The sequence below is a fragment of the Gymnogyps californianus genome, chromosome 1 (assembly GCF_018139145.2).
Source record: "Gymnogyps californianus isolate 813 chromosome 1, ASM1813914v2, whole genome shotgun sequence".
NCBI lineage: Eukaryota > Metazoa > Chordata > Aves > Accipitriformes > Cathartidae > Gymnogyps > Gymnogyps californianus.
Window position 1 is genome coordinate 210,742,495 of NC_059471.1, and position 22,988 is coordinate 210,765,482.

Sequence of the window (22,988 nt, forward strand, 5' to 3'; positions counted from 1 at the left end):
TTTTTTTCCCCCCTCCATAAAAAGGCATATGCTACCAAGTCAATTAATACTTCCTCCTCAAGTAATTAATTCTTGCATCTGGCAAAAATACTTTGGGGATACCTTACCTATTGCTCAGAAAGACATTTTCGTTGTGACCGTTTCTATCACAATAACCCTTTTTTAAATCTGCAGCTCAGCACTGGTCCTTGCTGCTTGATTGTTCGGTGTCCTTCACTAAATTCTTTGCTTGTTGTTCTTGCTGTTCTCCAAGGCAACTTCAGTGAGCAGTTGGGCCTTCCTCCGGCCCTTTGTAGTCTCATAACCCTTAGCTATACCAAGAGACTGTGGCTGACATTAGCCAGTGTCAACAAGATTATATTGTTTTGAATAAAGATTGATGCCTGTACTTACAATGGACTTCACACACACTGTTAAACCAAATACATGATGCCCATTCACCAGCTTTTTATTTTTATGTCAAAACATTTGTAACTAGGAAAATGAAGGATAATAAGACTTTCAGTTATAGCAGGAAAAAAATGAAATTCCTATGTCTATAGTTCCAGGCTTCTCCACATTTCCAGTATTCCCCCTTCTATCCAAGAATGACATCGATACTTAAGGTAAATCAGATTACATAATCTCATTTACTTACAGATTCTAACAAACAGATTTATAAAAAAATACAAACAAATTAGAACAATAACAAAACTAATACACATAAACTTTCACTTTATGGACTTCTTTGTCTTCGCATTCTCTTTGCTTATTGTAATAATAGAACGTATTGTCCCTTCTCTGAAGTTTCTTAACAAATCCAGTTTCTGGCCAACACTCTACCTACAAATAGAATAAAAAGGATATACAATCACTGAACACGCTCACATTAAATTATGTTTGTGCATTATATTGCAAAGAATATAGAGTATACTTCCATGGGAAAACCTCATTTGCATCTAAACACTACTTTGCTATTAATTTGCTTAACTTTTAAAAAAACACTAAGAACAAGATGTCAGAAACCAGTTTTCTGGTCTAGTATAAAGAATTATGTGATCAGAAAAGTCTAGAAATAAGGATCTAAGAATATTTGATAGACTAGAGTAATTTAAAAAGTGGACTAGTCAAAGCTTTTAAAATACCTCGTTTAGGAATAAAACATTGATGCTATTCAGTTATTCAGTAATCTGAGAGGCTGAAAGATTCCACTTCTGTAAGTGACACACACTTAAAGGTTTCTTCAGGATCCTTCTGACCATGAAAAATGTGCTTTTCATCAGCAATTTCATAAAAATAAAGTGAGCTATATGTATGGTAGTCTCAAAGACAGCAGGATCAGTCCTGCAGGAAATGAGCACCGTCCTGGTGCTCTTCAGTGTTGCACAACATGAAGCTTTGAACTAAAGGCTTGAGCACTTGTACATTCAACAGCTTTATGGCTGTAGTAGCTACCTGCAGCTTGAACACCTGTGACTACTTCTGATCAAATTGAACCTTAAAAATCAGGTAATAAGGATCTTATTTCTCTTCCAGGCAGGGCTGACAATAGGATGTCAAAGCATTCTCTTAATTGGAGAGTCCCAGAAGTGGTAGTTTCATCACTTACCTTATTACTTTAGGCATACAGCTGAGTTATTTGCATTCTCTGTCTAAACATGACAGCCTTAATATTCATTCCACCTACATTATAATTGCATCATTAATAACAACTGCATTATGGAAACATAATATGGAGTAAACAAGACATTTCAACATGTGTAAGTTGAAAGAGAATCGCTGCCAGATCCTGGCAAGTTTGAACAGAATGTGCACTCATTTTACATTGAGTAAGCGGTGTTCTTTAACTTTTATCAGGGTTTAGTTGTTTATGGTTATGCCCTGCCATAAATCTTAAACAGACTGATCCTACCGCACTAATTACAGGATTTCCTTTTGCACAGTTAAAGGAATTTACACCGCAGCCTTTACAGTGGTATCCGAACCCACGTCAAAATAATAAACTGCATCTTATTACGCACATCAACGTTTTGCTATGTTTTGAGTTAACTGGATGAGGAGTGACTTTCTTAGGAACATTCTGCTCTTTCTTATGTGCACAGGAGGTTATGATCTTTTAAAAGTGGATTTTTCATACTATATGTGCTGCTTTGGAAGATAAATTACAGAGCTTTAATAAAGATAATATGTTGTTTGCTGTATTAACCTCTTGGTTGCTATTTTGAATCTCAGGTAGCCACTGCATATCTGGCCACTATTGATTAGCTCATTTGATGTACTAGGGAGCATTGCCATCAAGTGTAGTGAGCAGAGGACCACGTCCTTGGTGTTCTCAGTTGTTAAAAGCCTGTGTCACAACTCCCTTTACCACAGTTGGCATCAAATATTTCTATTGTGGACAGTTTCAACAGAAGCCAAGTTTTGAGTGTGCACGAAGTCTGATTATGCTACCATGCAAAACTGAAGTCGGTAGGAATGACACAGGACTGACTCCCTGGACAACGAATGAGTTTCCTATCAGGTTTGTTGGCTGAGTAACGGGGAAACTTCACAGAGAACTCACTTCGATAGATTCCTTTCCTCAAAACTGAATTATTCTTTTAGATAGCAGTTACATCTATTCAAAGAAATCTAGAATGCTTCTAAATGCATAAGAGAGGGGGAACAAAACCACAGGCTGGGAAGTGTTTCTGTTTCGCTTCTGTGAAACAAGTTATTCTGCACAGTTAATAATAGCTCAAGAATTCAAGTCAGACCTGGGAGAAAAAAACTGTATCAGAAGCTAGCCTAAACGAAAGGAAACAAGTGGCACCTCCATTTTTATTTAACCGTTTAACATGAGACAGAAGTTTAAAGTAATAACCCTTGCAGAGTTCTAAATCTTACCATATCAACTTGTTTTACTTGTTTATATTCAACCTCATCTCTGTATCCAGCTTGCTGAAATCTGTATAAGTTCTCTACATCATCTGACCATTTTTTGGCATGATGTATAGATTTTGGTTTGATGTCAGCTTTAGCCATGACTCCAGAGACTTCAGACTTTTTCCTGAAATTAGATTTTAAAAAATTAAATAGAGAAGACGGAAGCAAGTGATTTTGTTAGGGACATATAGAAATGGGTAAAACAAAATTTAAAATTAAAGGAATTACAGACAGTGCAGTATTATCTTCCCCTCAAAGTCTGAGGTTAAAAAATGAAAAACATTATAAGCAGTTGGAATCAAATTAAATGCACTACTTGACCTCAAACAAACACAACTCATCTATACTTCTATATACACCTCTACACCTTGACTTAACCTACATAAAATTTATTTGTGTATATTGATGCATTAAAAAAATATATAAAATACAGTAATGTTTTTAATTTCACATCTTCGCAGTTGCTGTCCCTTTGGGGCAGGCAGTTTTTCAAGTTTTTCTTTCTTCCTATTGAAGGGACACCAAACGGGGAACCACAAAATGAAGAGCTGGGCTGTTCCTGAAGAACAGCGAACACTCAGGATAGGAGAGGAGGAGAAAGGAGAAATGCACTGCCAGTCACACGGCCACAGTGGAGATGACAAAGAAGAGGTCTTAAGAAATAAATTGGGTAAGGAGGCAAGGCACACAGCCTACCAAAATTCATCCCATTCTACCCTTGCCCAATCAAAATGTGCACTGACTGCCACTGACCTCCTCCTCGCACAAAACCCATTTGTTCAATCTGCTGAGAAATAGTAAATAGGCTAATCAACTGCTAAACCCAAAGAGAGCAGAAGTGGGACAAGATGAAACTCAAACTGTAAAAAAAAAAAAAAGAATAAAATAAGCAATCAAAAAAAAAAAAGTTGTGAAGTCAGTGGAAACTCACCAGGGATGGATTTGAACTATATTTCAAACAAATATGAATCACTTGACTTCTACCTTATATCTGAATTTCACTACATTTGCTTTCTTGAGTGTATCTTATTCTGCTACTAAAACAGAACTTTATGTTTCTTCTGTAAGCAAAACACACAGAACACTATCATGCCTAGCAGATATGATCAGAAATTAGTTCTTTCCAAGTTTTGTAATGTCACCAAGCTTCAGCTTCATAATTAGGAAGGTATCTTCAAAGAAGGAGAAAAAGCTTCTGGATTTTGTAGTGAGAGGATGAACACAGTCTCACTCCCTGGGGGTAGTATGCTGCCTCCAAATCCTGCGCACAGAGTGAAATTTCCTTACTTGGCAAGTTCCTCTATCAACCGAGAGCTTGAAAAGTTGAATGCTGATATCTTATCAAATGCACAAATGCCCTTAGTCTCTTCGAAAGGCAGAAAAGGAGAAAAAAAATACTGCACCACAGCATACAAATCTTTGGAAAAATGATATCAAGAATTATTGTTATCATAATGTGGAAATAGCAGAAGTCTGCATGTCTGTCATCTAACTCTATGAGAGCCATTAGCACACAAAGAAAGGGCCTTTCGTCTCTTACTGCATACACTTTATTAAAGATCAATAAAAATACGCACAAGGGCTCTTTTCTGGCAACACTAAACTATTTCTTGCAGTTCAGCACTCCAAACATTCTTTTACCAGGCTCTGCATCATTTTGTAATTGAAGGCAACAATTTATTAAAAAAAAAAAAAGTAAAAGTAACTTTCCCACCCAGTTATGAGGTGTCACATACAAATTAACATGATAAGCATATATCCTTATTCCAAATCTTTAGTGTAGTCTTTGAGATATCTATCTCAACATCATTATTTTTCTCCCTTGCTGCAAAGGGCTCTTTTGTAGCCATTACAGAATTTTTCATGCCCTGTATATGCTCATCGATGTTCGATGGACGTGTTGTCAATCTGGGACTTTAGACAGTCAATATTATTAGCAATAACATTAGATCTTAATAAATGCTAAACCATAATGAATTTAAGTGTGTTATGATAACTTACATGTTACTAGTGTTAAGTACTTCTTTATAGGATGTACTGAATTCATCTAATGAACGTGCTTCTTCAAGACATCTAGATATGTGCGGCACTTCCTGAGTCACCATTAATTCAGATGGCCTGTCCACAGGCGTTCCTGCTCAAAAAATACATGTAAAGGTCATGTATTTAAAGTGCCAGCTTGGTGACTTCAAATAATAAAAGCACCATCCTGATATTTTTAGGCTGCTATTTAAGCCCTTTAAAAATTGTACTCTTTGTCTATTGTAGTGCCTCTGAGTTCCAGGCATAGAGCTGGTTTCATTGTACAAGAGCACGAGATGAGCTGTGCTCACACAGCCTGCAGTTCAGGGAAGAGACAAAAGACAGCAGACAGATATAGGCAAATGAAAGAATGCAAGAGAATGGTAAGAAAATATTCAGCATAATACTAACACTTTTCATTTAAAGGGAATTGTTAAACAGTGAAGTGGACTTTGCTAAGATGACAATGTTTGCCTACTCTTAATTTAGGGGAAATAGTGAGATTTTATATACCTCTGTTTTGGCTTTGGGAAAACAGTTTTTTAATGTCAATTATAGCACAATTTCTATGGAATCCTAACTAGCCTGGGCCTGCATATGGTAGTTTCCTTAATGCTTATACAAGTTGTAAGGGTATGTGGGAGGAGAGTGTCTGCTCCTTTAAGGGCATCTGGTCAAGGACTTTTTTCAATGCAACAAGGGATAATAAGAAAGGGAGGAAGCCATAAAACAAGAACATATGGGGACACAAACCTGACCAGTAAATTATGAGGGAGGTGGTGATGAGAACCAAACCTGGTCAGTCACACTAATTGACGGGGGCATGTGGGAGTGTGAGAATGTTTATTCCAGCAAGGTTATCTGATCAGGGACCTTGTCAATTGGGAAACTAAGGGAAAAAGGGGAAACCAGAAACAAAATATACAGAGACACAGACCTGACAAAACAAACATAGAGAACATGACAAGAAACAAACCTCACCACTCACACTAACTGATGGGCTATCAAGAAACTACAGGCACCACTTCCAGGAAGACAACCTGGACTTTGCAACTGATAAGACTGTAAACCAGGGGGACCCCGGACTCAGAGGGGTGTGGGAATCGATAGAGCTGTACAAACCTGTGAGGGATGTGCAGGGAAGGGGAGCACGGAGGAACAAAGATGAGAATAGACAGAAAGGAGTATAAAAGAGGCCAGTCGTGTAAAACAGGGCCAGTCAGTACTCTTGCCTGGCTGAGCCCTGCGCCTGATCATCACAGTCTGTCCTACCTTCTTGTATCTTCTTATTAAATCTTAACTATCTCTCTGCGTAATCATGCTCTCTATCCCCTGTGTGTGTGTGCTGCAAGGACTAAGTGCCAGCTACTGGTGAGACCTGTGTGTGTGAGTGAAAACTGGTGCCAGCTCCTGGAGTCAGACCAGGGGTATGGGCGCCCCTGGCCTGTGATGCCAGCTGCTGGAGCAAGCTGGGGTCTTTAACTTCCAGCCACTGGAGCAGGAATGGTACGTGTCCTGAGAAATCAGCTACTGGGGGAGGGCTGGCATGAGTGAGGGGACTGTGGGTCACAGCCTGTGTGCCTTGTGCCGGCTGCTGGGGAGGCGGGGTGTCCGTATCTTCCCCAATCCAGGTATACGTGGGGTGTGTATCCATATTCACTAGCAAAATTTAAGCTGGACTAGCCGGTGAGTAGGGGGACCTTGGGTACAGGCCAGGGTATCAAGTGGGCAGGGGGACCATGCTGGTACACCCAAGAGGATTAGCGAACATGAAGTGCATGAGGGACAAGTGTGTGAGTGCATGTTTGCTAGTGAGCATCAAGCTGGACTCACGGGCAAGTAGTGGATCTGTGAACCAGGTAAGGGGGCCTGGGATCTGTGCAGGGGGGCTGGGCAGACAGAGGGGCTGTGCTGGTGCTCGAGGGATCCACAAATGTGTGCGTGCTTGTGAACCTAGAGAGTGCAGGGTGTGCACCTGCACTAGTGAAGTTTTATTGCTACCAGCTGAAGAGGAGGAAAGGGACTTGTCTGTGTTCATGTTTTATGCAAGTCCTGTATGTAGGTACTGTTGAAGGTAACACCTCATCTGTGGCAGCCTGTGTGACCAGCCGTGTCTGTAATACATGCTCAGCTTTGTTACTGGTTGAACCTGCAAACGGGAAACCTGCATCCCTCAGCCCAGGCAGAGGCCTCAGGTCCCCGGGGCAGGAGAGGTCCTGGGCCAGAGCGGCTGGAGGAGACGGCCATGCTTCTTAGGTCACTTAACATGAGTCAGCATATGCAGGACCTATTTGGGGTCCTAGAAGAGTCAGTAAGAGATTTCCAATGACTTCCACAGACTTTACGTGAGAGCTTCTTGTATTTGCCAAGGTGTTCAGGCAGATGTCTAGGCCCTGGCCTGAGTCACCGCTGGGACCGTAACCCCACCCTGCTCCCACCACCATAGCCACGACCCGGCCACCCAGCCCTTAAGACGACCCACCTCGCTGCGAGGGCCGCAAAACGGGGACTTTTCCCAGGTCGGGCGGCACGGCGCGGAGCGGCCGCCGAAGCGCGATGGCGGCGTTCCTGACAGCGCTCCTCTCAGCGCCAACGGTCGCCGCCGACCAGCGTTGCTAGGCAACCGCCCGCCATTGCCTTTTTAAGAAGCCGTTCCCGCCTCTCCCGCCGCGCGTCTGATAGGCCGGCAGGAGGCGGAGCCACCTCACGATTGGCTGAGGGCCGGGGAGGCGGGGCCGGGGGGGCGGGGCAGGGGGGAGCGTGGCGGAAGCGGCGCGCCATTCGCCGCCATGAGCCGGTTCGGGGGTCGCGTGCGCGAGTACCCCGCCGTGTCCATCGACCGCTTCGACCGCGACAACCTGCGCGCGCGCGCCTACTTCCTCTCGCACTGCCACAAGGGTGAGCCCCGCCCCCCGCCCGTCCCCATGGCAACCGACATATTCTTCCCCCCCCCCCCCCCCCCCCCCCCCCCCCCCCCCCCCCCCCCCCCGCGTCCCCCCCTCTTCCCCGGTGACGGCCGTGCCCTGTCTCCCCAGATCACATGAAGGGGCTGCGGGCGCCCGCCCTGAAGAGGAGGCTGGAGGGCAGGTACGGGCTGGCGGCGGGGGGCCTGAGGGGGAGAGGGGGCGGGCGGGGCTGCCCTGCCCCGCTGCGGGCTGCTCCGGGGAGGCCCGGCCTCGGCGGCCGCCTCCCCGGCCCGGCCTGCGCCGCGGCGTGCGGGGCTGGGAGGCCCGAGGAGGAGGCGGCTGGTTCAAAGCAAAGCGTGAGCAAAATAGGGTAAGGAAACTGTTACGGATCATAGAGTCACAGAGCCAGAATGGTTTGGGTTGGAAGGGACCTTCAAAGATCATCTAGTTCCAACCCCCTGCCATGGGCAGGGACACCTTCCACTACACCAGGTTGCTCAAAGCCCCATCCAGCCTGGCCTTGAACACTGCCAGGGAGGGGGCAGCCACAACCTCTCTGGGCAACCTGTGCCAGTGCCTCACCACCCTCATCGTAAAAAATTTCTTCCTTATATTTAGTCTGAATCTACCCTCTTTTAGTTTAAAACCATTACCCCTTGTCCTGTTGCTACAAGCCCTACTAAAAAGTCTGTCCCTGTCTTTCCTGTAGGCCCCCTTTAAGTACTAGAAGGCCACAATAAGGTTTCCCCGGAGCCTCCTCTTCTCCAGGCTGAACAATCCCAGCTCTCTCAGCCTTTCCTCATAGGAGAGGTGTTCCAGCCCTCTGATCATCTTCATGGCCTTCCTCTGGACCCACTCCAACAGGTCCATCTCTTTCTTGTACTGGGGACCCCTGAGCTGGATGCAGTACTCCAGGTGGGGTCTCACCAGAGCGGAGTAGAGGGGCAGAATCACCTCCCTCGACCTGCTGGTCATGCTTCTTTTGATGCAGCCCAGGATATGGTTGGCTTTCTGGGCTGCAAACACACGTTGCTGGATCATGTCCAGCTTTTCATCCATCAGTACCCCCAAGTCCTTCTCCACAGAGCTGCTCTCAATCCCTTCAACCCCCAGCCTGTATTGATACCAGGGTGTTGCCCCGACCCAGGTGCAGGGCCTTGCACTTGGCCTTGTTGAACCTCATGAGGTTCATGAACTTCATGAGGATCGCTGCTATTATTCCCTGGGAGCGTGTCAGCGCATAGAGACAGCGCTGTGCCTGTGCCGTGAAGGAGGCCAGCTGCACTCTGAGGTGTATGAGCAAGCAGGTAGCCAGCAGTGTGAGGGAGACAGTTATTCCCCTCTGGTCAGCGCTTGTGAGACTTTGTCTGGAGTACCGAGTCCAGTCATGGGCTCCCCTGGACAAAAAACAACAATGGTGTTTTGAAGCAGGACCACCAAGCTGGTCTGGGGCTGGAGCACATGGTGCGTGAGGAGAGGCGGAGAGCTGGATGTCTTCAGCCTTTAGAGTAGGAGACAACTGTGTATCGCTGTTTGCAGGTAGGGGTAGAGAAGATGGAGCCAGACTCTTCTTGGAGGTGCATAACGAAAGGGCGAGGGACACCTTTTATTTTTCACCGTGAGGATGGTCAAACATGGGAATGGGCCCAGAGAGGTTGTGGGCCAGTTCCTAGGCACTGTTTAATTTATTAGAGTAGATGTTGCGTCTCTTCAAATGCAAGCAGAGAATCTCTCCTTGCTCGTCAGGTCTCTGTGCACTGTGCAAAAGCTAGAGCTTTATAGAAAGTATTCTGTGTTCTGGTGAATGCTAACTGTCCCAAATGCCTGTTCCAGGGAAAGCATGCACGTCTGAAACAGACCTTGGTGGGTATAGAAACAAGCAAAGATACGTGTACATGTGACCATGTACCACACTTATAAATAAATGTCTGCACAAAAACACGCAGGCATGGGCACACACAGGTAGGTCTTTGGGTTTGCTGTATTGAAGAAAAGCCTACTCAACAAGGTGGAGTAACTCGCCTTGATCCTGCTTCAGGTTGGGGCAAAACAGCTCCTGCAGGCTTACTGCTCTGCAGGTCTCTTCAGATGAGAGGGGGGTCTGAGCACATGTTTTGATGTACTAGGTGCCGAGTGCTGATGCATCGTTAGGTTGTTCCCTGCCTCTACTTTAAAAAACACTCATCTGTGTTTTGTCTCCTCACAGCTTGAAAGTTAAATTATACTGCTCACCGGTAACTAAGGAATTGCTGTTGACTAGCTGGAAATACAAGTTTTGGCAGAATCACATTGTGAGTTTTTGTTTAATTTTAAATTAACACTTTCCAAGCGGTGATTCTAGGGAAGAAGAAGACGCTTCCCTGCCTCAGAAATGTCTAAATATTGGTATTGGTGTTGATACAGTGTTTCAGGGCTTAAGTACGTACATCAGTATGCCTTTCCTTGCTGCTTGCTATGTGGGATTGGTTTATTGTTGTTTACTGTTTAATCTTATTTTTGCCTCTACAAAATTTATCGTTTTCTCTCAACTTCAGCTTTAAATGTCCTCCATCTGTACATTGATCATTTGTATCACTTCTTCATTTCCTTACCTTGCTCATGTCTCTTTGCTCCTGTCCTTATTTCCTTTCTCTTTTGCTTCATTTAAAATCTCGTGTTGCTTGGAGTATATATAATATTTTCCTTCTGCTTTTTGGAAAATGGACTATCTCTAACATGAAAATGTTTTAGTGATGTAAAACCACTGAAGAACTTAATTACTTTACTTGATTTCCACCGTTTGGAGCCAAACTTCAAGTGATCAGTGGTCGTGTATGGGTGTGACTTGTAGTTGTTTATTTCCTTCCCTTTGCAGATGCAGGCTTTGAAATTGAACATGTTTCTTTTCACATCTTACTGTATGTACGTACATCATCACCTAGTGTAAGGATTTTGCTGTATCCCCCAAGCAAGGACAGGAGAGTTTTCTAGTCAAGTGGAAGGTCAAGAAGGACTTCAGGCAAGCTGAAACTTGTTTTCTTGGGGGAGTTATGGCACGGAGTTTCCTTAAATAGGTTGTAAGTGTGGGTCTTAAGCTCCATATCCAAAGAAACTCATACGAGTAGGACCTAAGAGGTAGGTCTGGGTAAGAGAAAAAAAGAGAAGTAGGGGACTTTTCTGTTCAAAGTCCTAGTTTAATTGTGAAGCTGAGGGAGAAGATAACTAGCTTTATACGAAGCCTTGAGAAACTGAAAGATTTAATGATTTGGGGAGTGAACGTGATTCAGGGCTCTGTAAAAAGGACTCTGAGCATCCCGTAGGCATGTTTGATGTGTGAAGGAGCACAGTGTGCGTAGGTGACAATTTTTCTAAGCCTGTAATCTTCTTGGGCTAGCAAAAATAAAGCAAGGTGGGTTTGTGGTGGCTTTTCTGTTGATGTTGGTTGGGGTTTTTTTGTTTTTAAGCTTGTGTCCGTTTGCTTCTAGTATCCCTTGAGTTTAACCTAGAAGAAGGGGTCCCTTGAGGGGAGATATCTGTAAGCTATTAGGAGTTTGTATGAGCAGTAAAAAGAAAGTAGACAGTGCTGGTCCTGACATCCCTGTTTGAGAAAATTTTAATCTGGGAAGAGATGCCAGAGGTACCTGTGGTACAGTCTAAGATGAAGCACAATTAACACAAATCAACACAATTAAAAAAATACATAGATGTTTGCAGCTGCTGCTCCCAGGAGTGACTGCTGGTAATGGCATGAGCTGCACAGGCCCTTAATCAGATAGTAGCTGTTGGATGTCTTGTTCACAAGCTTTGTCTTACAACAAATAAGCTTTCTACTTGTAGCGTGACTGGGAAATGAATTAACAGCTGATTTGATATTCACCAGACTGAAAGAAGCAATCACGATGTCAGCTTCCAGACAAATGTTTTTATATTTCCAGTCTGACCTTTATTTGTACGTACGGCGTAAGAGGCTCTTTGAATCTGCTGCTGGCTTCAACATTTAACCTATCAAAGATGAGAGGAGAACTCTGCTGTAGATATTATCATTTACGGTTATGAAGCTAAACTGTGGCTGTCAGTGAAGAATTCTTCAGGCAGTTGAGATCTAAAACTTGACAGTTGTTGCACTGCAGTAGAAAATTTGAGAATTACTGAGAAATATTGAGCATGCAGAATTTCGTTCGGCCTCTTGAGTTTATTCAGCTTCAGAAATTGTAGATGATAAAATTAGTATTGATGTTTAAAAAATCAACTCCTGCTAGTGGCTTGAATTCTTAGGATAAAATACTTTTTAACACACATATCTGTGTTTTGGAGCAAGCTCTGAGTTTGATTGGTGGTGTGGTTTCTGCTGGAGAAGCCAAACGTTACCACCTTCGTGTGAGTGCCAGCTGAATGGATCTCATGATGCTGGCCAGAAATTTGTGATGTGGTGTCTTGTGAACCCATCTAGTGCAGTGAAACCCAAGGTGCTGAGGAGACCGCTCATCTGAGAAGCTGGAGGTTATACCTAAGGAGGGTAATGATGGGAGACTTTCACTTCACTTTGGCTTTTTTGGGCAGGAGAATTATATACAAAAATTGTCTGAAACAAAGGAAAAAACCCCAGGAGGATGGGAGAGGAGCCTGCATAGCAGCGCTAACCTTGCAGACGGCCACAGAGCATGTATGTTGCAGGACTCTTAGTAGAGGATATGGCAAAACGGGATTAATTGCGGTCTATAGATTAATCAGCTGTACACAAACACAGAAATATGTGCTGCATGTGATTTGTGGGCTCTGCTTCTGGTAATAGGGAACAGCGAGGAGAAGTGCTGCAGCACAGAGTCCTAGTAAGATCCACTGGTGTGCTCTGGGACTGGGATATCTTGGGCTTCGCAGTCATCCAAAAATAAGGCATATGGTCCAGCCAGAGAAACTAGAGGTGTTGCTGTTAGAAGTCCAACATGTTCTAACTTTTTTAGGCATGCACACCTTGATTGAGGTATCTCCATTTCATTTTTAGACAACTTTTAGGAAACTTCTTTTTCCACCGGAAATGGAAATTCGTTACTTATTGTGGGAAAATGAGCTTAATTTTACAGGCTTAGCATTAGCTGCAGTGGGTGCTAAAGATGTCTGCATAATGAACACTTAGCCATAAGCATGAAGCAGAACGTTCAGTAAATCCTGTAACGCATTTACTCATTTTGTTACAGGTTGCATTGGAAGTTGAAACTCCAACTCAGATTTCTTTAGTGGATGAAACATCTGGTGAGGTAAGTTACAGAAAAAAAAGATTCATATATTTGTAATGGGCAGCAATACTGTTTAAATGATCACGGGAAACAGATCTTACCTGTAACATCCCAAGTGGACAAGCTATTTTTAAAATGTATGTTCCCCTTCTCTCCAAGATGTGCAGCCATATGATTTCTTCTTCTTACCTGCTTTGTTCTTACTATCATAGCATTTTTTTGGTAATGTCTTTCCGGGGTGTTAGTGATCTCCAACTTACCTATTGTTTTTGTGATTTTTTCACTTTGTTTTTCCTAGCTTATTTTAACAAGCTTAAAGTGCAGGACTTAAAGTCCGGTAGAGCATCTCCAGGCAAAGCGTATCCCAAGATATTTCCATGATGCTGGTGGATGCTTGGTGGATGAAAAGCTGGACATGAGCTGGCAATGTGCGCTCGCAGCCCAGAAAGCCAACCATATCCTGGGCTGCACAACAAGAATCGTGGCCAGCAGGACGAGGGAGGTGATTCTCCCCCTCTACTCCACTCTGGTGAGACCCCACCTGGAGTACTGCGTCCAGCTCTGGGGCCCCCAGTGTAAGAAAGAGCCATGGACCTGTTGGAGTGAGTCCAGAGGAGGGCCACAAAAACGGTCAGAGGGCTGGAACACCTCTCCTATGAGGAAAGGCTGAGAGAGCTGGGGTTGTTCAGCCTGGAGAAGAGAAGGCTCCGGGAAGACCTTATTGTGGCATTTCAATACTTAAAGGGGGCTTACAAGAAAGATGGGGACAAACTTTTTTGCAGGGCCTGTTGCAATGGGACAAGGGGTAATGGTTTTAAACTAAAAGAGGGTAGATTCAGACTAGATATAAGGAAGAAATTTTTTATGATGAGGGTGGTGAAACACTGGCACAGGTTGCCCAGAGAGGTGGTAGATGCTCTGTCCCTGGAAACATTCAAGGTCAGCTTGGACAGGGCTCTGAGCAACCTGATCTAGTTGAAGATGTCCCTGCTCATTGCAGAGGGGTTGGACTAGATGACCTTTAAAGGTCCCTTCCAACCCAAACTATTCTGTGATTCTATGATTTTGTGCTTGTTCACCAGGAACCAAGGAAGTAGGACTGTCTTCTGGCTGACTGGCTTTTATGAGCACCATATAATATTCAGTCATCTCTTCTGGCATGACAGGATGGTCGTTGCTCTTCAGGGCTTGTTGGAATGTGAAGAAACTCTCTCTTCATTCAGAAGCAATGCTAAATGCTGCAAGAGGCTGTGGGGAGTAATGCATTGCTTTCACTGTGTCAGTGAAAGTACTGGTAGTACTTATTACAGTGTGAAAATAATGCTAACCCATCTCTTCCAGAAAGAAGATCTAGAGGTGACACTTCTACCAGCTGGTCACTGTCCAGGATCAGTCATGTACGTCCTTTCAATACTCTACATGTTTCTGCTGAGAAATTTGTCCTATAGAGTTCTCACTAAGTACTGGGTTTTTTCTAACTAGAAAAAGCTAGTGAATTTAAAATTCTTACTTGGAGATAATCCTGTTGTGGCAGGGCCCACCAGCTTTGGTCGAGGTTGGAAAACCACTGTACTATCTGGGATCTCTCCAGACAGAAGTTGTTACCTTGGCGGGCCAGATTACTTTTCCCCATGCCTATGAATAACAACTTTCTTGATTTCAACTGTACTTAAAGATGACATACAGAACCGTGATTAAAAATAAATTCTCTATTTCTTAAGTATGACATTCAAAAGAAGGTGCCCAGCTTCCTGGTACAGATGCCTAATAGATTCCTTTGGCTGCAACAGACAGCTGGGCTACCAGCTAGAATCTGTGAGGCTTTTGTCTTCGACTCTGACCAGCCTAGGCACAGGTTATTTCCAGACATACTGAGTCTGAATTATTTGGTTTATCTGAAATTACTCTACGACTGAATTGAGCCCAGTATTTCTATTACATCATACATTAGTCACGTAGACTGCCCTAAGCAAGGTAACAAATCGACACCTGGCATTTAATGCTTTATACTGTTGAGTTTGACCAAAGTGTTTCTGTTTGTAGGTTTTTGTTCGAAGGTGAGAATGGCACTGTGCTGTATACAGGAGATTTCAGGCTTGCAAAAGGAGAAGCAGCCAGAATGGAGCTTTTGCATTCAGGGACCAGGTAAGACTTCAGCTATTCATGGGATTTAGAAAGAATAAAAGATCACACAGGCATGGACAATTCGGGAATAATGTACTCTTTTTCCTCATTTTTTATTCTGGATTAAATATATTTGCAGTCAGGCAATACTGCAGTTACAAGCCTCTTTTGACTTGCTCTCTGTAATAAAGAGGAAGAATTGCCTCCTTTTGAAGAGAGAGGAAGTGGTATGTCTTAGTACTGTGATGCAGTGCTCACTCTGATACCACATTTCTCTTTTTCAGAGTAAAAGACATCCAGAGTGTGTATTTGGACACTACTTTTTGTGATCCCAGATTTTATCATATACCAAGCCGGGTAAGTCTAAATAAGCTGTGAGAGAAAGGTCCTTTAAGCTGCTAATTAATTAACCACCCCTTTGTTAGGTAAGTCTTGCAAGGCAATGCCATTTTGCATTACCAAATCACAGCACTTTGGAAGTATCTTCAAAGATGGTTCACAACATTTTCTAAACTTTTCAGGAGGAATGTTTAAGCGGGATCTTAGAGTTAGTGCGAAGCTGGACCTCACTGACTCGCTATCACGTTGTGTGGCTGAACTGCAAAGCTGCTTACGGATATGAATATTTATTCATAAACCTCAGTGAGGAACTTGGAATCAAGGTAACATTTCTAAATTGTTGCTTTAGAACAGGTCCTCAGTAATGATTGTGGCCAGTCACCGAGCTGGAAGTGGCTGTTCAGAGGACTGCTGTATGTGAAAGATGTGCCTGCTTTCATTAACTTCACTTAAAAAGCTACAGTTGTGCTCAAAATGAATTAACTAGTTGATTTCAGTCTGGAACATCTGGGCTCTCCAGGGAGAAGTCAATCCCCAGTTTTCAAGCTCAGTGTTTACCCCTCTCCCTTTTATCTTGTGAATGATAAAAGCCTTCTCATTTACATATGACATTCACAGCAGATATACTCTGACTTTCTTTGATGAATATTCATCCCTCTTCAGCATTGGAGGTATGTTCTTGTTCTAGGTGTCCAAGTTACTTTTGGCTAACACTTCTCTGCTTGGACGTTATTAGTGGGTAGTAATTGCTTAAATGCCTACCAGCATTTATTGAGAGCAGAACCACATCTGTGTAGTTGCTCCAGCTGCAGTCTGGCAAACACATTGAGCTAATTAAGAGTAAACTCTGCCTTTCTCTAGGTGCATGTGAACAAACTTGATATGTTCAGAAACATGCCAGAAATCCTCTACCATGTTACTACAGATCGACACACTCAGATTCATGCCTGTCGACATCCTCGGGTGTGTATCATCTTGCAAAGCCTCTGCTAACTTTGCTGTGAAAGACTGGTTATAGGTGCTAATGTTTTGGTCCTATTGTGCTAAGGAAGACTTTGGCCAAATGGTGGCTTAATGTAAAGAAGAGTGAGAACTTTAGCTAGTGGGTTGAAGTTTTTTTTAAAAGAAAAAAAGGGAAAAAATATATTAGCTGATGCTAGAAATAGTTTAATTGTATTTGAAACTTGAAAACTGTATTTTTAAATGAAGTAAGACAAGGAGCAGATTAGATCAGTCAGGTATTATCCATTTAAATACATCAAAAGCAGCTCAGATGATGCCTCCTGCAGCCACACACTGTGTGCTTGTAGTGTATGGCCTTCCCTTTCCGGGAAGTCTGTCAAGCTGAAGGCTCCAACGTGGAGGAGTGCAGGCAGAACTGGAGATGGCACGTTGGGGCATTGGTCTCTATGATTGATTTGCTTTGTCAGCTGCACTATGGAAGCAAGATGCAACAACGACGAGTGTTTCAAAGGAGTTGGAAGTGAGATGAAAACTTGGTCTGGCTAGATACTATGTTGCTCAATTTCTGGGGGGAAAAAAGGTCAGGATTACGCTTAATTTTATATTGCACTTGACAGGATGATGACTACTTCCGAGGGAACAGACTGCCCTGTGGGATGACTTGCCAAAATGGAACTCCCTTGCACGTAATCAGCATCAAACCCTCCACTATGTGGTTTGGAGAAAGGATCAAGAAAACCGATGTAATAGTGAGGTGAGCGTTTGGGCCATGCAGAAACCTGTTGTTTCAGGTGCGTGTCTTGCCTGACGCTTGTATAACTGAATCTCGAAATGGACTTTTTAAGAGTAGGTTATGCTTGCCTGTTGACTGAGGATGAAGAGCAGTTACCTAATTTTTGTGCCTCCTCTTTTTTTTAGGACTGGGGAGAGTACATACAGAGCTTGTTTCTCTTTCCACTCTTCATACAGCGAGGTTTGTATACTTATAGTACTGAGTATATATTGATTAAAAAAAATTAAAGGAGTTTTGATTATTTTGGAGCGGATGACATGACTTGTAACAATAAAAAAAATCTTTAAGACATAAGGGGATAGGAAGTTCTGGATGCTGAAGACAGAGAAGTTTGTTTTAATATAGCTGCAGAAGAGCATGTTAAGGTAGGGCAGGATTACAAGCCTATTTTTTTGTTCTCCTCAAAGTGTAGGTCACTGCTACAATTGTTTTGACTGCCTTTCTATTTTAGATTATTGTGTGACTATGCAATGCTTAAAGCTTGGATTTTTGGTTTTCAGTACATTGTTTATCTGCTGTGACTCAGTTTTGGGTGGGCTTGCCTTCTTTTCCCTGCCCACACATTTAAACAGAATTTTCTCACATCGTAGCTGCTGCTGTTACTCCTCTTTCTGTGATAAAAGCTAAAAGGCAATCGGTCATGGCAGCATCCTCTCCAGAATCACACACTTTCATTTACTATGACTCGATCCAGTTCTTAAAATACTTCTCTCTCCTAAGAAACTGAACTGAAACTGGATCAGTGCTAACAATTAACCTGTCACAAAGCCTTGCACATACAAAATGGAGATTATTCAGGGCCCTAGGAAGACAGTCCTGTTTTTAAGATCCTGATTAAGTTTTAATTTGCTCTGCCATGCAGAATTTTAAATGGAGGTACTAGCGTAGCACATACAACATGGCAGCTTTGCTGGCAGAATATGGAGGGTAGTGTATTGTAACAGACTCATACCTCCACATGCAAAAATAGATGGGTCCTACTGGTCTGTATAGAAAGGAGTGTAATCTGCAAACTTGCAAGTGTTTTCAGTGCTCAGCACTGATAAAGCCTCAGCTGGAGGGGAGTGCCCCAAACCAGACACAATTCTTCAAGAAATTTACTATCTGGAGAGCATCTAGAAGACAAGGCTTGGAAAAAGTGACATGTTTTGTCATAATGGGCTTTTATAGTGGACTGAAGGCAGACTTCAGGAAAAGTCTTTGAGGAAGGGAATACCTGATCTGCACAACTAGGGACTTGAAGTCCAGCAAGAAAAATGCAGGTCTGAAAAGATCCGCAGCAGTAAGGACAGTGAAGCACTGGATCACATTCCCTAGGAACAGGTCTGTCTAGCCTTTTCTTTCAGAGATAGCATGGTCTGCAGTGTAGTTGATAATTGCTGTGAGATGGTTAGGTGAGGCTGAGTTCTCAGCATCCTTGCAGACCTGTTTTCTTGTTAGGAAGCTATCCCCTTTGATAGAGTTTGGCTCATGGGTCATATTGGTCTTTACATGAGACAACTGGGAGTACTTGTTGTGGGTGTGCTTTGATCAGTGCTGCCATTAAGTGAAATTATTACCTGTTGCTGTAACTTGTTAAACTGCTTCTTCTTTTCTTCAATTTAGATTAAGGATTTCCTGAGCTATATCCGTCCTGTGAATGTGTATCCCAATGTACTGCCAGTGGGTGGGACGGAAGACAAAGTTATGGAAATGTAAGTGACGAGTGGCTGCTGAATGGAGGTGATCTAATCTCTGTTCTTGTAAGGACAACTCCCCTCCGGAATCCCAGCCTCTCAAGCAGGCCACTGCCTTTTGCTTTACTTGTCTGACAATTCAAATTTTTTTTCCTATATTCAGTCCTGCAAACTTCAGCTTTCTGAAGAACACTTGTATGTCGTGCTAAGTCTGAGAGTTTGCATTCCACACCCTACTTATATCTATGTATAGAGGCTTTTCTGCTGTTAAACTCTATTTGGGTGGAATCTGAATACACATTCATCTCACTTGATTCTGTGACCTATTTCTGTTTGTCACTGCTACTTCTCAGAAGTTTCTTTTAAAGAGGGTTTCTCTGGGGACTTGAACTCCTACCCCCTGTACAGCATCAGAGGCCTGTTCTCTTGCGCTGCTACAGATGTTGGCAGCTTAGAGAGCGCTCTTATGGAGCAGAAGAGGAGTGGTGTCACTGAACAAAACGAGGAGTCATTTCTTTGTTCCTTCTTCTTTTCCTCCTTAATAAGAAAAGAGATACTTTACAATTATTGAATAAAACTGCAGTCAGATTTTGAACCCTGTCATCTTGTCTCCTCTAAGCAAGGGACTAAAAGATAAGTTTCCAAATGGTGTACATGTTTTAAGGTAAATATATAGAAATGACAGATTTCTACCTGTAAGCTGCCTAAGCTCACCAATGAATTAAGAGCTTTTCCCTAGCTATTGCTGCCTTTAACACTTTTGCTGCAGTGCCTGTGAAAGGCATGAAGCAGTGTACTTAGACCAAGTTAAAATATTTACTTTTGCTCCTGAAAGTATCATCTGCTGAGTTCTAAGTATTAATCGCTTTTCTCATTCACCTCAGATTAAAGCCATTATGCAGGTCGTACAGGAGAAACATGGAACCCAGGTACAAGCCCTTAGGAACACTGAAGAGAGTCCACAAGAGAGACTTATCTGATACAGGTAAAGGTTCTGCTGGTGCTAGTGTGCCTTAAATCAAAGTCGGGGACTAAGCAGAGGTGCCAAAAGCCACAGTGTTCACCATAGTCTGTCTGTGTTCAAAGCAACAGTTAGAAAGGAGAAATTTAAATTACATGAACTTAGGTTTTAGGAGGGTGAGAGCGCACTAATTGTGTAAAACTGCACTTGTTTGCAATCTTAAAATGTACTTAATGCTCAACAGCCCGTTAAGTTTCTGGAAGAGTTCCATCCCACAGTCCTAGACCATCCCTAGTAAAGCTTTTTCTAACTTTACTTGCATGGCCTCCTGTGTTGTGGAGGACTGAGTAGTGTTATTAGTGGAATTGCTCCCCTTCATTATCTCACACTGCTGGCTTTTTAGCACCTAGTAGCTTTTTTAACTTATGATGGTAAATGGATGCTGTACATAGCCTCTGGAAAGCCACCTGGGAACTAGAAGACAGCTTCGGGCCTGCCGCATTCTCTGTGGCCATTTCTGAAGTGCCAAGTATGCAAGGGTGATGTAGTCCTGGCAGAACAGGTCAGAGGCCTGAATAAACGAGTCTACCAGGGCTACACCTGATCTGCTGTAGCTTATCTGGCGGATGGCAACTAGCAGCTTTCCTTTTAGGGCACGGTGCTAGACAAGGCAAGGCAAACACTGTCAGTAACGTCCTGCTAAGTCTCCATCTGGGTTAAAGAACTTTTTCCTCTCTTTATACTAAATGAATTTTTATTAAAACTTTGCTCTCAACAAAATTTTAGCAGAGATGTGAACTTTTCTTAGTTGTTTTTTTTTTTCCCTGTTCTTTTCTTGACAGACGAAGATGATCTATTTGATTCAGAATTAACTTCTGCAAGGCCTAAGATTCCAAAACAGCAGAGAGAAGAGAGCAGGCCCTCCGGCACAGGACAATCTGAAAATGCTGAAGGAAACATTAATGAGAGCACAGAAAGTTACAAAGCGACCACAGCTTACACCTCCCTCAAGGTAGACTTCGTGGACTGTGAGGAATCAAATGATGATGATGATGATGAAGATGACGAAGAAGAATCTGAAAAAAATACAGTTCAAGTTCTTTCCCATGAGCCAGATGCCACTTCCACATCAAATTTCAATGGATTAACTAGTGACCAACAGGAGTCTAATGCCGATGTCCCTCGCTGGGATGCATTTTTTAAGTGTAACAAACTAGAAGAAGGCTGTGAAAATGAGGACAACTTCCCATCTTCAGCAGATGCTGGTGGGTCCCAGTCACTCTTCAGTGATTCGGATGGAGTGAGCGACTCAACACACATCTCCTCCCAAAATTCTTCTCAGTCAACGCACATCTCGGAGCAGGGAGCCAGGGCTGGGATAGCCAAATGGACACAGTACTCATTACCTCCCAAGAGAGGAACGCCTTGGACTTCAGCTGCTTCAGCAAAGGTGGGAGCAGAACGGTTGTTTCTGTATTGCAGGAGACTGCCAAAGACAGCCAACCTGACAGCAGCAGGCAGAAGCCACCGGGTCAAAATAGATCTTGTGCCTACGATGCTGCCTGTGACTTGAAAAGCAGAGGCTGCGAGAAAGTTGCAGAAGCCGGCACTGCTCACGTTCAAGATGTGCTGGTGGAAATCAGTGACAGCTCCAGGACTCCTGATCTAGAACTGAGGAGGGACTCTCAGAGCTCCTCCGACTTTGAAATTCCCTTGACTCCTGATGCTGAAGTGCCTCAGCCAGATAAACTGCACTGTTTATATAAGAAGCTAGCAGCAGGTGAAAACATACTCGAGAAAAAAGTCTCCTGATGACAGGTATAACTGATCACATCATGATAACAAATACTGAAATTTGTTTATTAAGCCCTGAATTATTTTTCTCTTTAGTGTTGATTACTACCTGCAGCTATGCTAATTCATGCCATTTTTTCAGAAATATCTTACGGTCAGAACTAGGAATTTGCAGCCTGTGTAACTTCATTGTTCCTTCCATGAAATACTGAAAAGGAAGTATTCCTAGGAGGGACTGTAAAAGCCTTCTACCTCCCGAGGTTCAGTTCTCCAAGTCTGTAAGTAGACAAAAAATGGACCAGACAAAACTAAGGGTAGAACACTAAATGAAATTTAGTGTTTCTCTTTATCATGAGCTCTAAGAGTTTGCCTTTGATATGTATGTGATCTCAGGTTTTAATAAAATACCACATTTTTAACTGTGGGAAGGAACACAACATCTTTCAGGAATGACCATGCAAACAATGCAATAGTTGCACTTTGACTTTAATCCTGAGTTTTCACTGCAGTTGTTTTTAAAAAACAACTGCAGAACAGATTGGAGAATTACTGAGAAGGGTTTTTTTTTTTAAAATCAAATTGTTCTTTTCAAGCAGTCTCTCTTTACACTGAGCAAGTGTTGTCATCCAATTTCAGCTCCTGAATGAGGTACTATATATACATCATTGTCTATGGTTTAAATCTAACTCCTTGCGAACAACTTGTCATCAGTTCCTCTGTGTTTTGGTTTGTTCTGAATTGCTTTTCAGAACAACTTAAAAATAAAATCCTGTGGCATGTGGTTCCACAGCCCCCAGCAGTAGCCTGCTCTGGAGGCTAACTCACAGCAACAGATGCTAACCTGTTACCCTGGACAGGCTGTTATGTTACTCAAGGCTCTTGTATTATCAAATTTCACCTCCTCTGCAACATTCTGTTGACTTCACTGAATTCAGATGTGTTTAGATTTCTTTAAATCAAGACAATAGATTCTCCATGAATGTGTGCCATCATAACTCACTTTGCCAAAATTCTTAGCTTCTAAAATGGAAATGTAAGTCAGGTTTTTGTCAAACTGCAGTGCCTACAAAAATGCCTTAACAGCAGAAGTCATCTAAGAATCCATGAGGTTTCCCATCCATGTGGTCTTAAGTCCCAAAGAATTAAACAGACCTTTAGAATGACAGCTCTCCCCTCCGAGTATGTCTTCAGTCTTTCTGCCATCTTTAGCGATACGTGAATGTTAAGCCAGCCAGCATTCTGCTATTGCAAACAGTGGGGGGGGGGGAGAAGAAAAATTGCTATCAATTATCT

At 43.0% G+C, this 22,988-nt stretch overlaps 2 protein-coding genes across 2 annotated transcripts; one reads left to right on the top strand and one right to left on the bottom strand.

The window, feature by feature from the left end:
* Positions 1-693: 693 nt before the first annotated feature.
* MEIG1 (meiosis/spermiogenesis associated 1) lies at positions 694-5,009 on the bottom strand. The gene is made up of 3 exons (XM_050915140.1): positions 4,906-5,009; positions 2,866-3,028; positions 694-822 (listed from the first exon to the last, which is right to left on the bottom strand). Exons 1-3 carry the CDS (start codon positions 5,007-5,009, stop codon positions 694-696), a joined length of 396 nt encoding a protein of 131 aa, XP_050771097.1.
* A 2,706-nt stretch (positions 5,010-7,715) lies between these two features.
* DCLRE1C (DNA cross-link repair 1C) lies at positions 7,716-21,857 on the top strand. The gene is given in 15 exon segments (XM_050892121.1): positions 7,716-7,824; positions 7,962-8,013; positions 10,039-10,123; positions 13,007-13,066; positions 14,387-14,442; positions 15,089-15,190; positions 15,454-15,526; positions 15,691-15,831; positions 16,370-16,471; positions 17,089-17,225; positions 17,390-17,444; positions 18,870-18,958; positions 19,825-19,925; positions 20,744-21,265; positions 21,268-21,857. Coding segments are annotated over 15 exon segments (2,130 nt in total). The 3' UTR covers positions 21,714-21,857.
* The last annotated feature ends 1,131 nt before the right edge of the window (positions 21,858-22,988 follow it).

What these genes read in the sequence shown, in the direction of transcription:
- MEIG1 (XM_050915140.1), bottom strand. Translation starts at nt 5,009, where the DNA reads ATGGTGACTCAGGAAGTGCCGCACATATCTAGATGTCTTGAAGAAGCA. An exon ending in GTACTTAACACTAGTAACAT is followed by an intron (nt 3,029 to 4,905) that starts GTAAGTTATCAT and finishes ATCTAATTTCAG; the next exon opens with GAAAAAGTCTGAAGTCTCTG. An exon ending in AAGTAAAACAAGTTGATATG is followed by an intron (nt 823 to 2,865) that starts GTAAGATTTAGA and finishes TTCTATTTGTAG; the next exon opens with GTAGAGTGTTGGCCAGAAAC.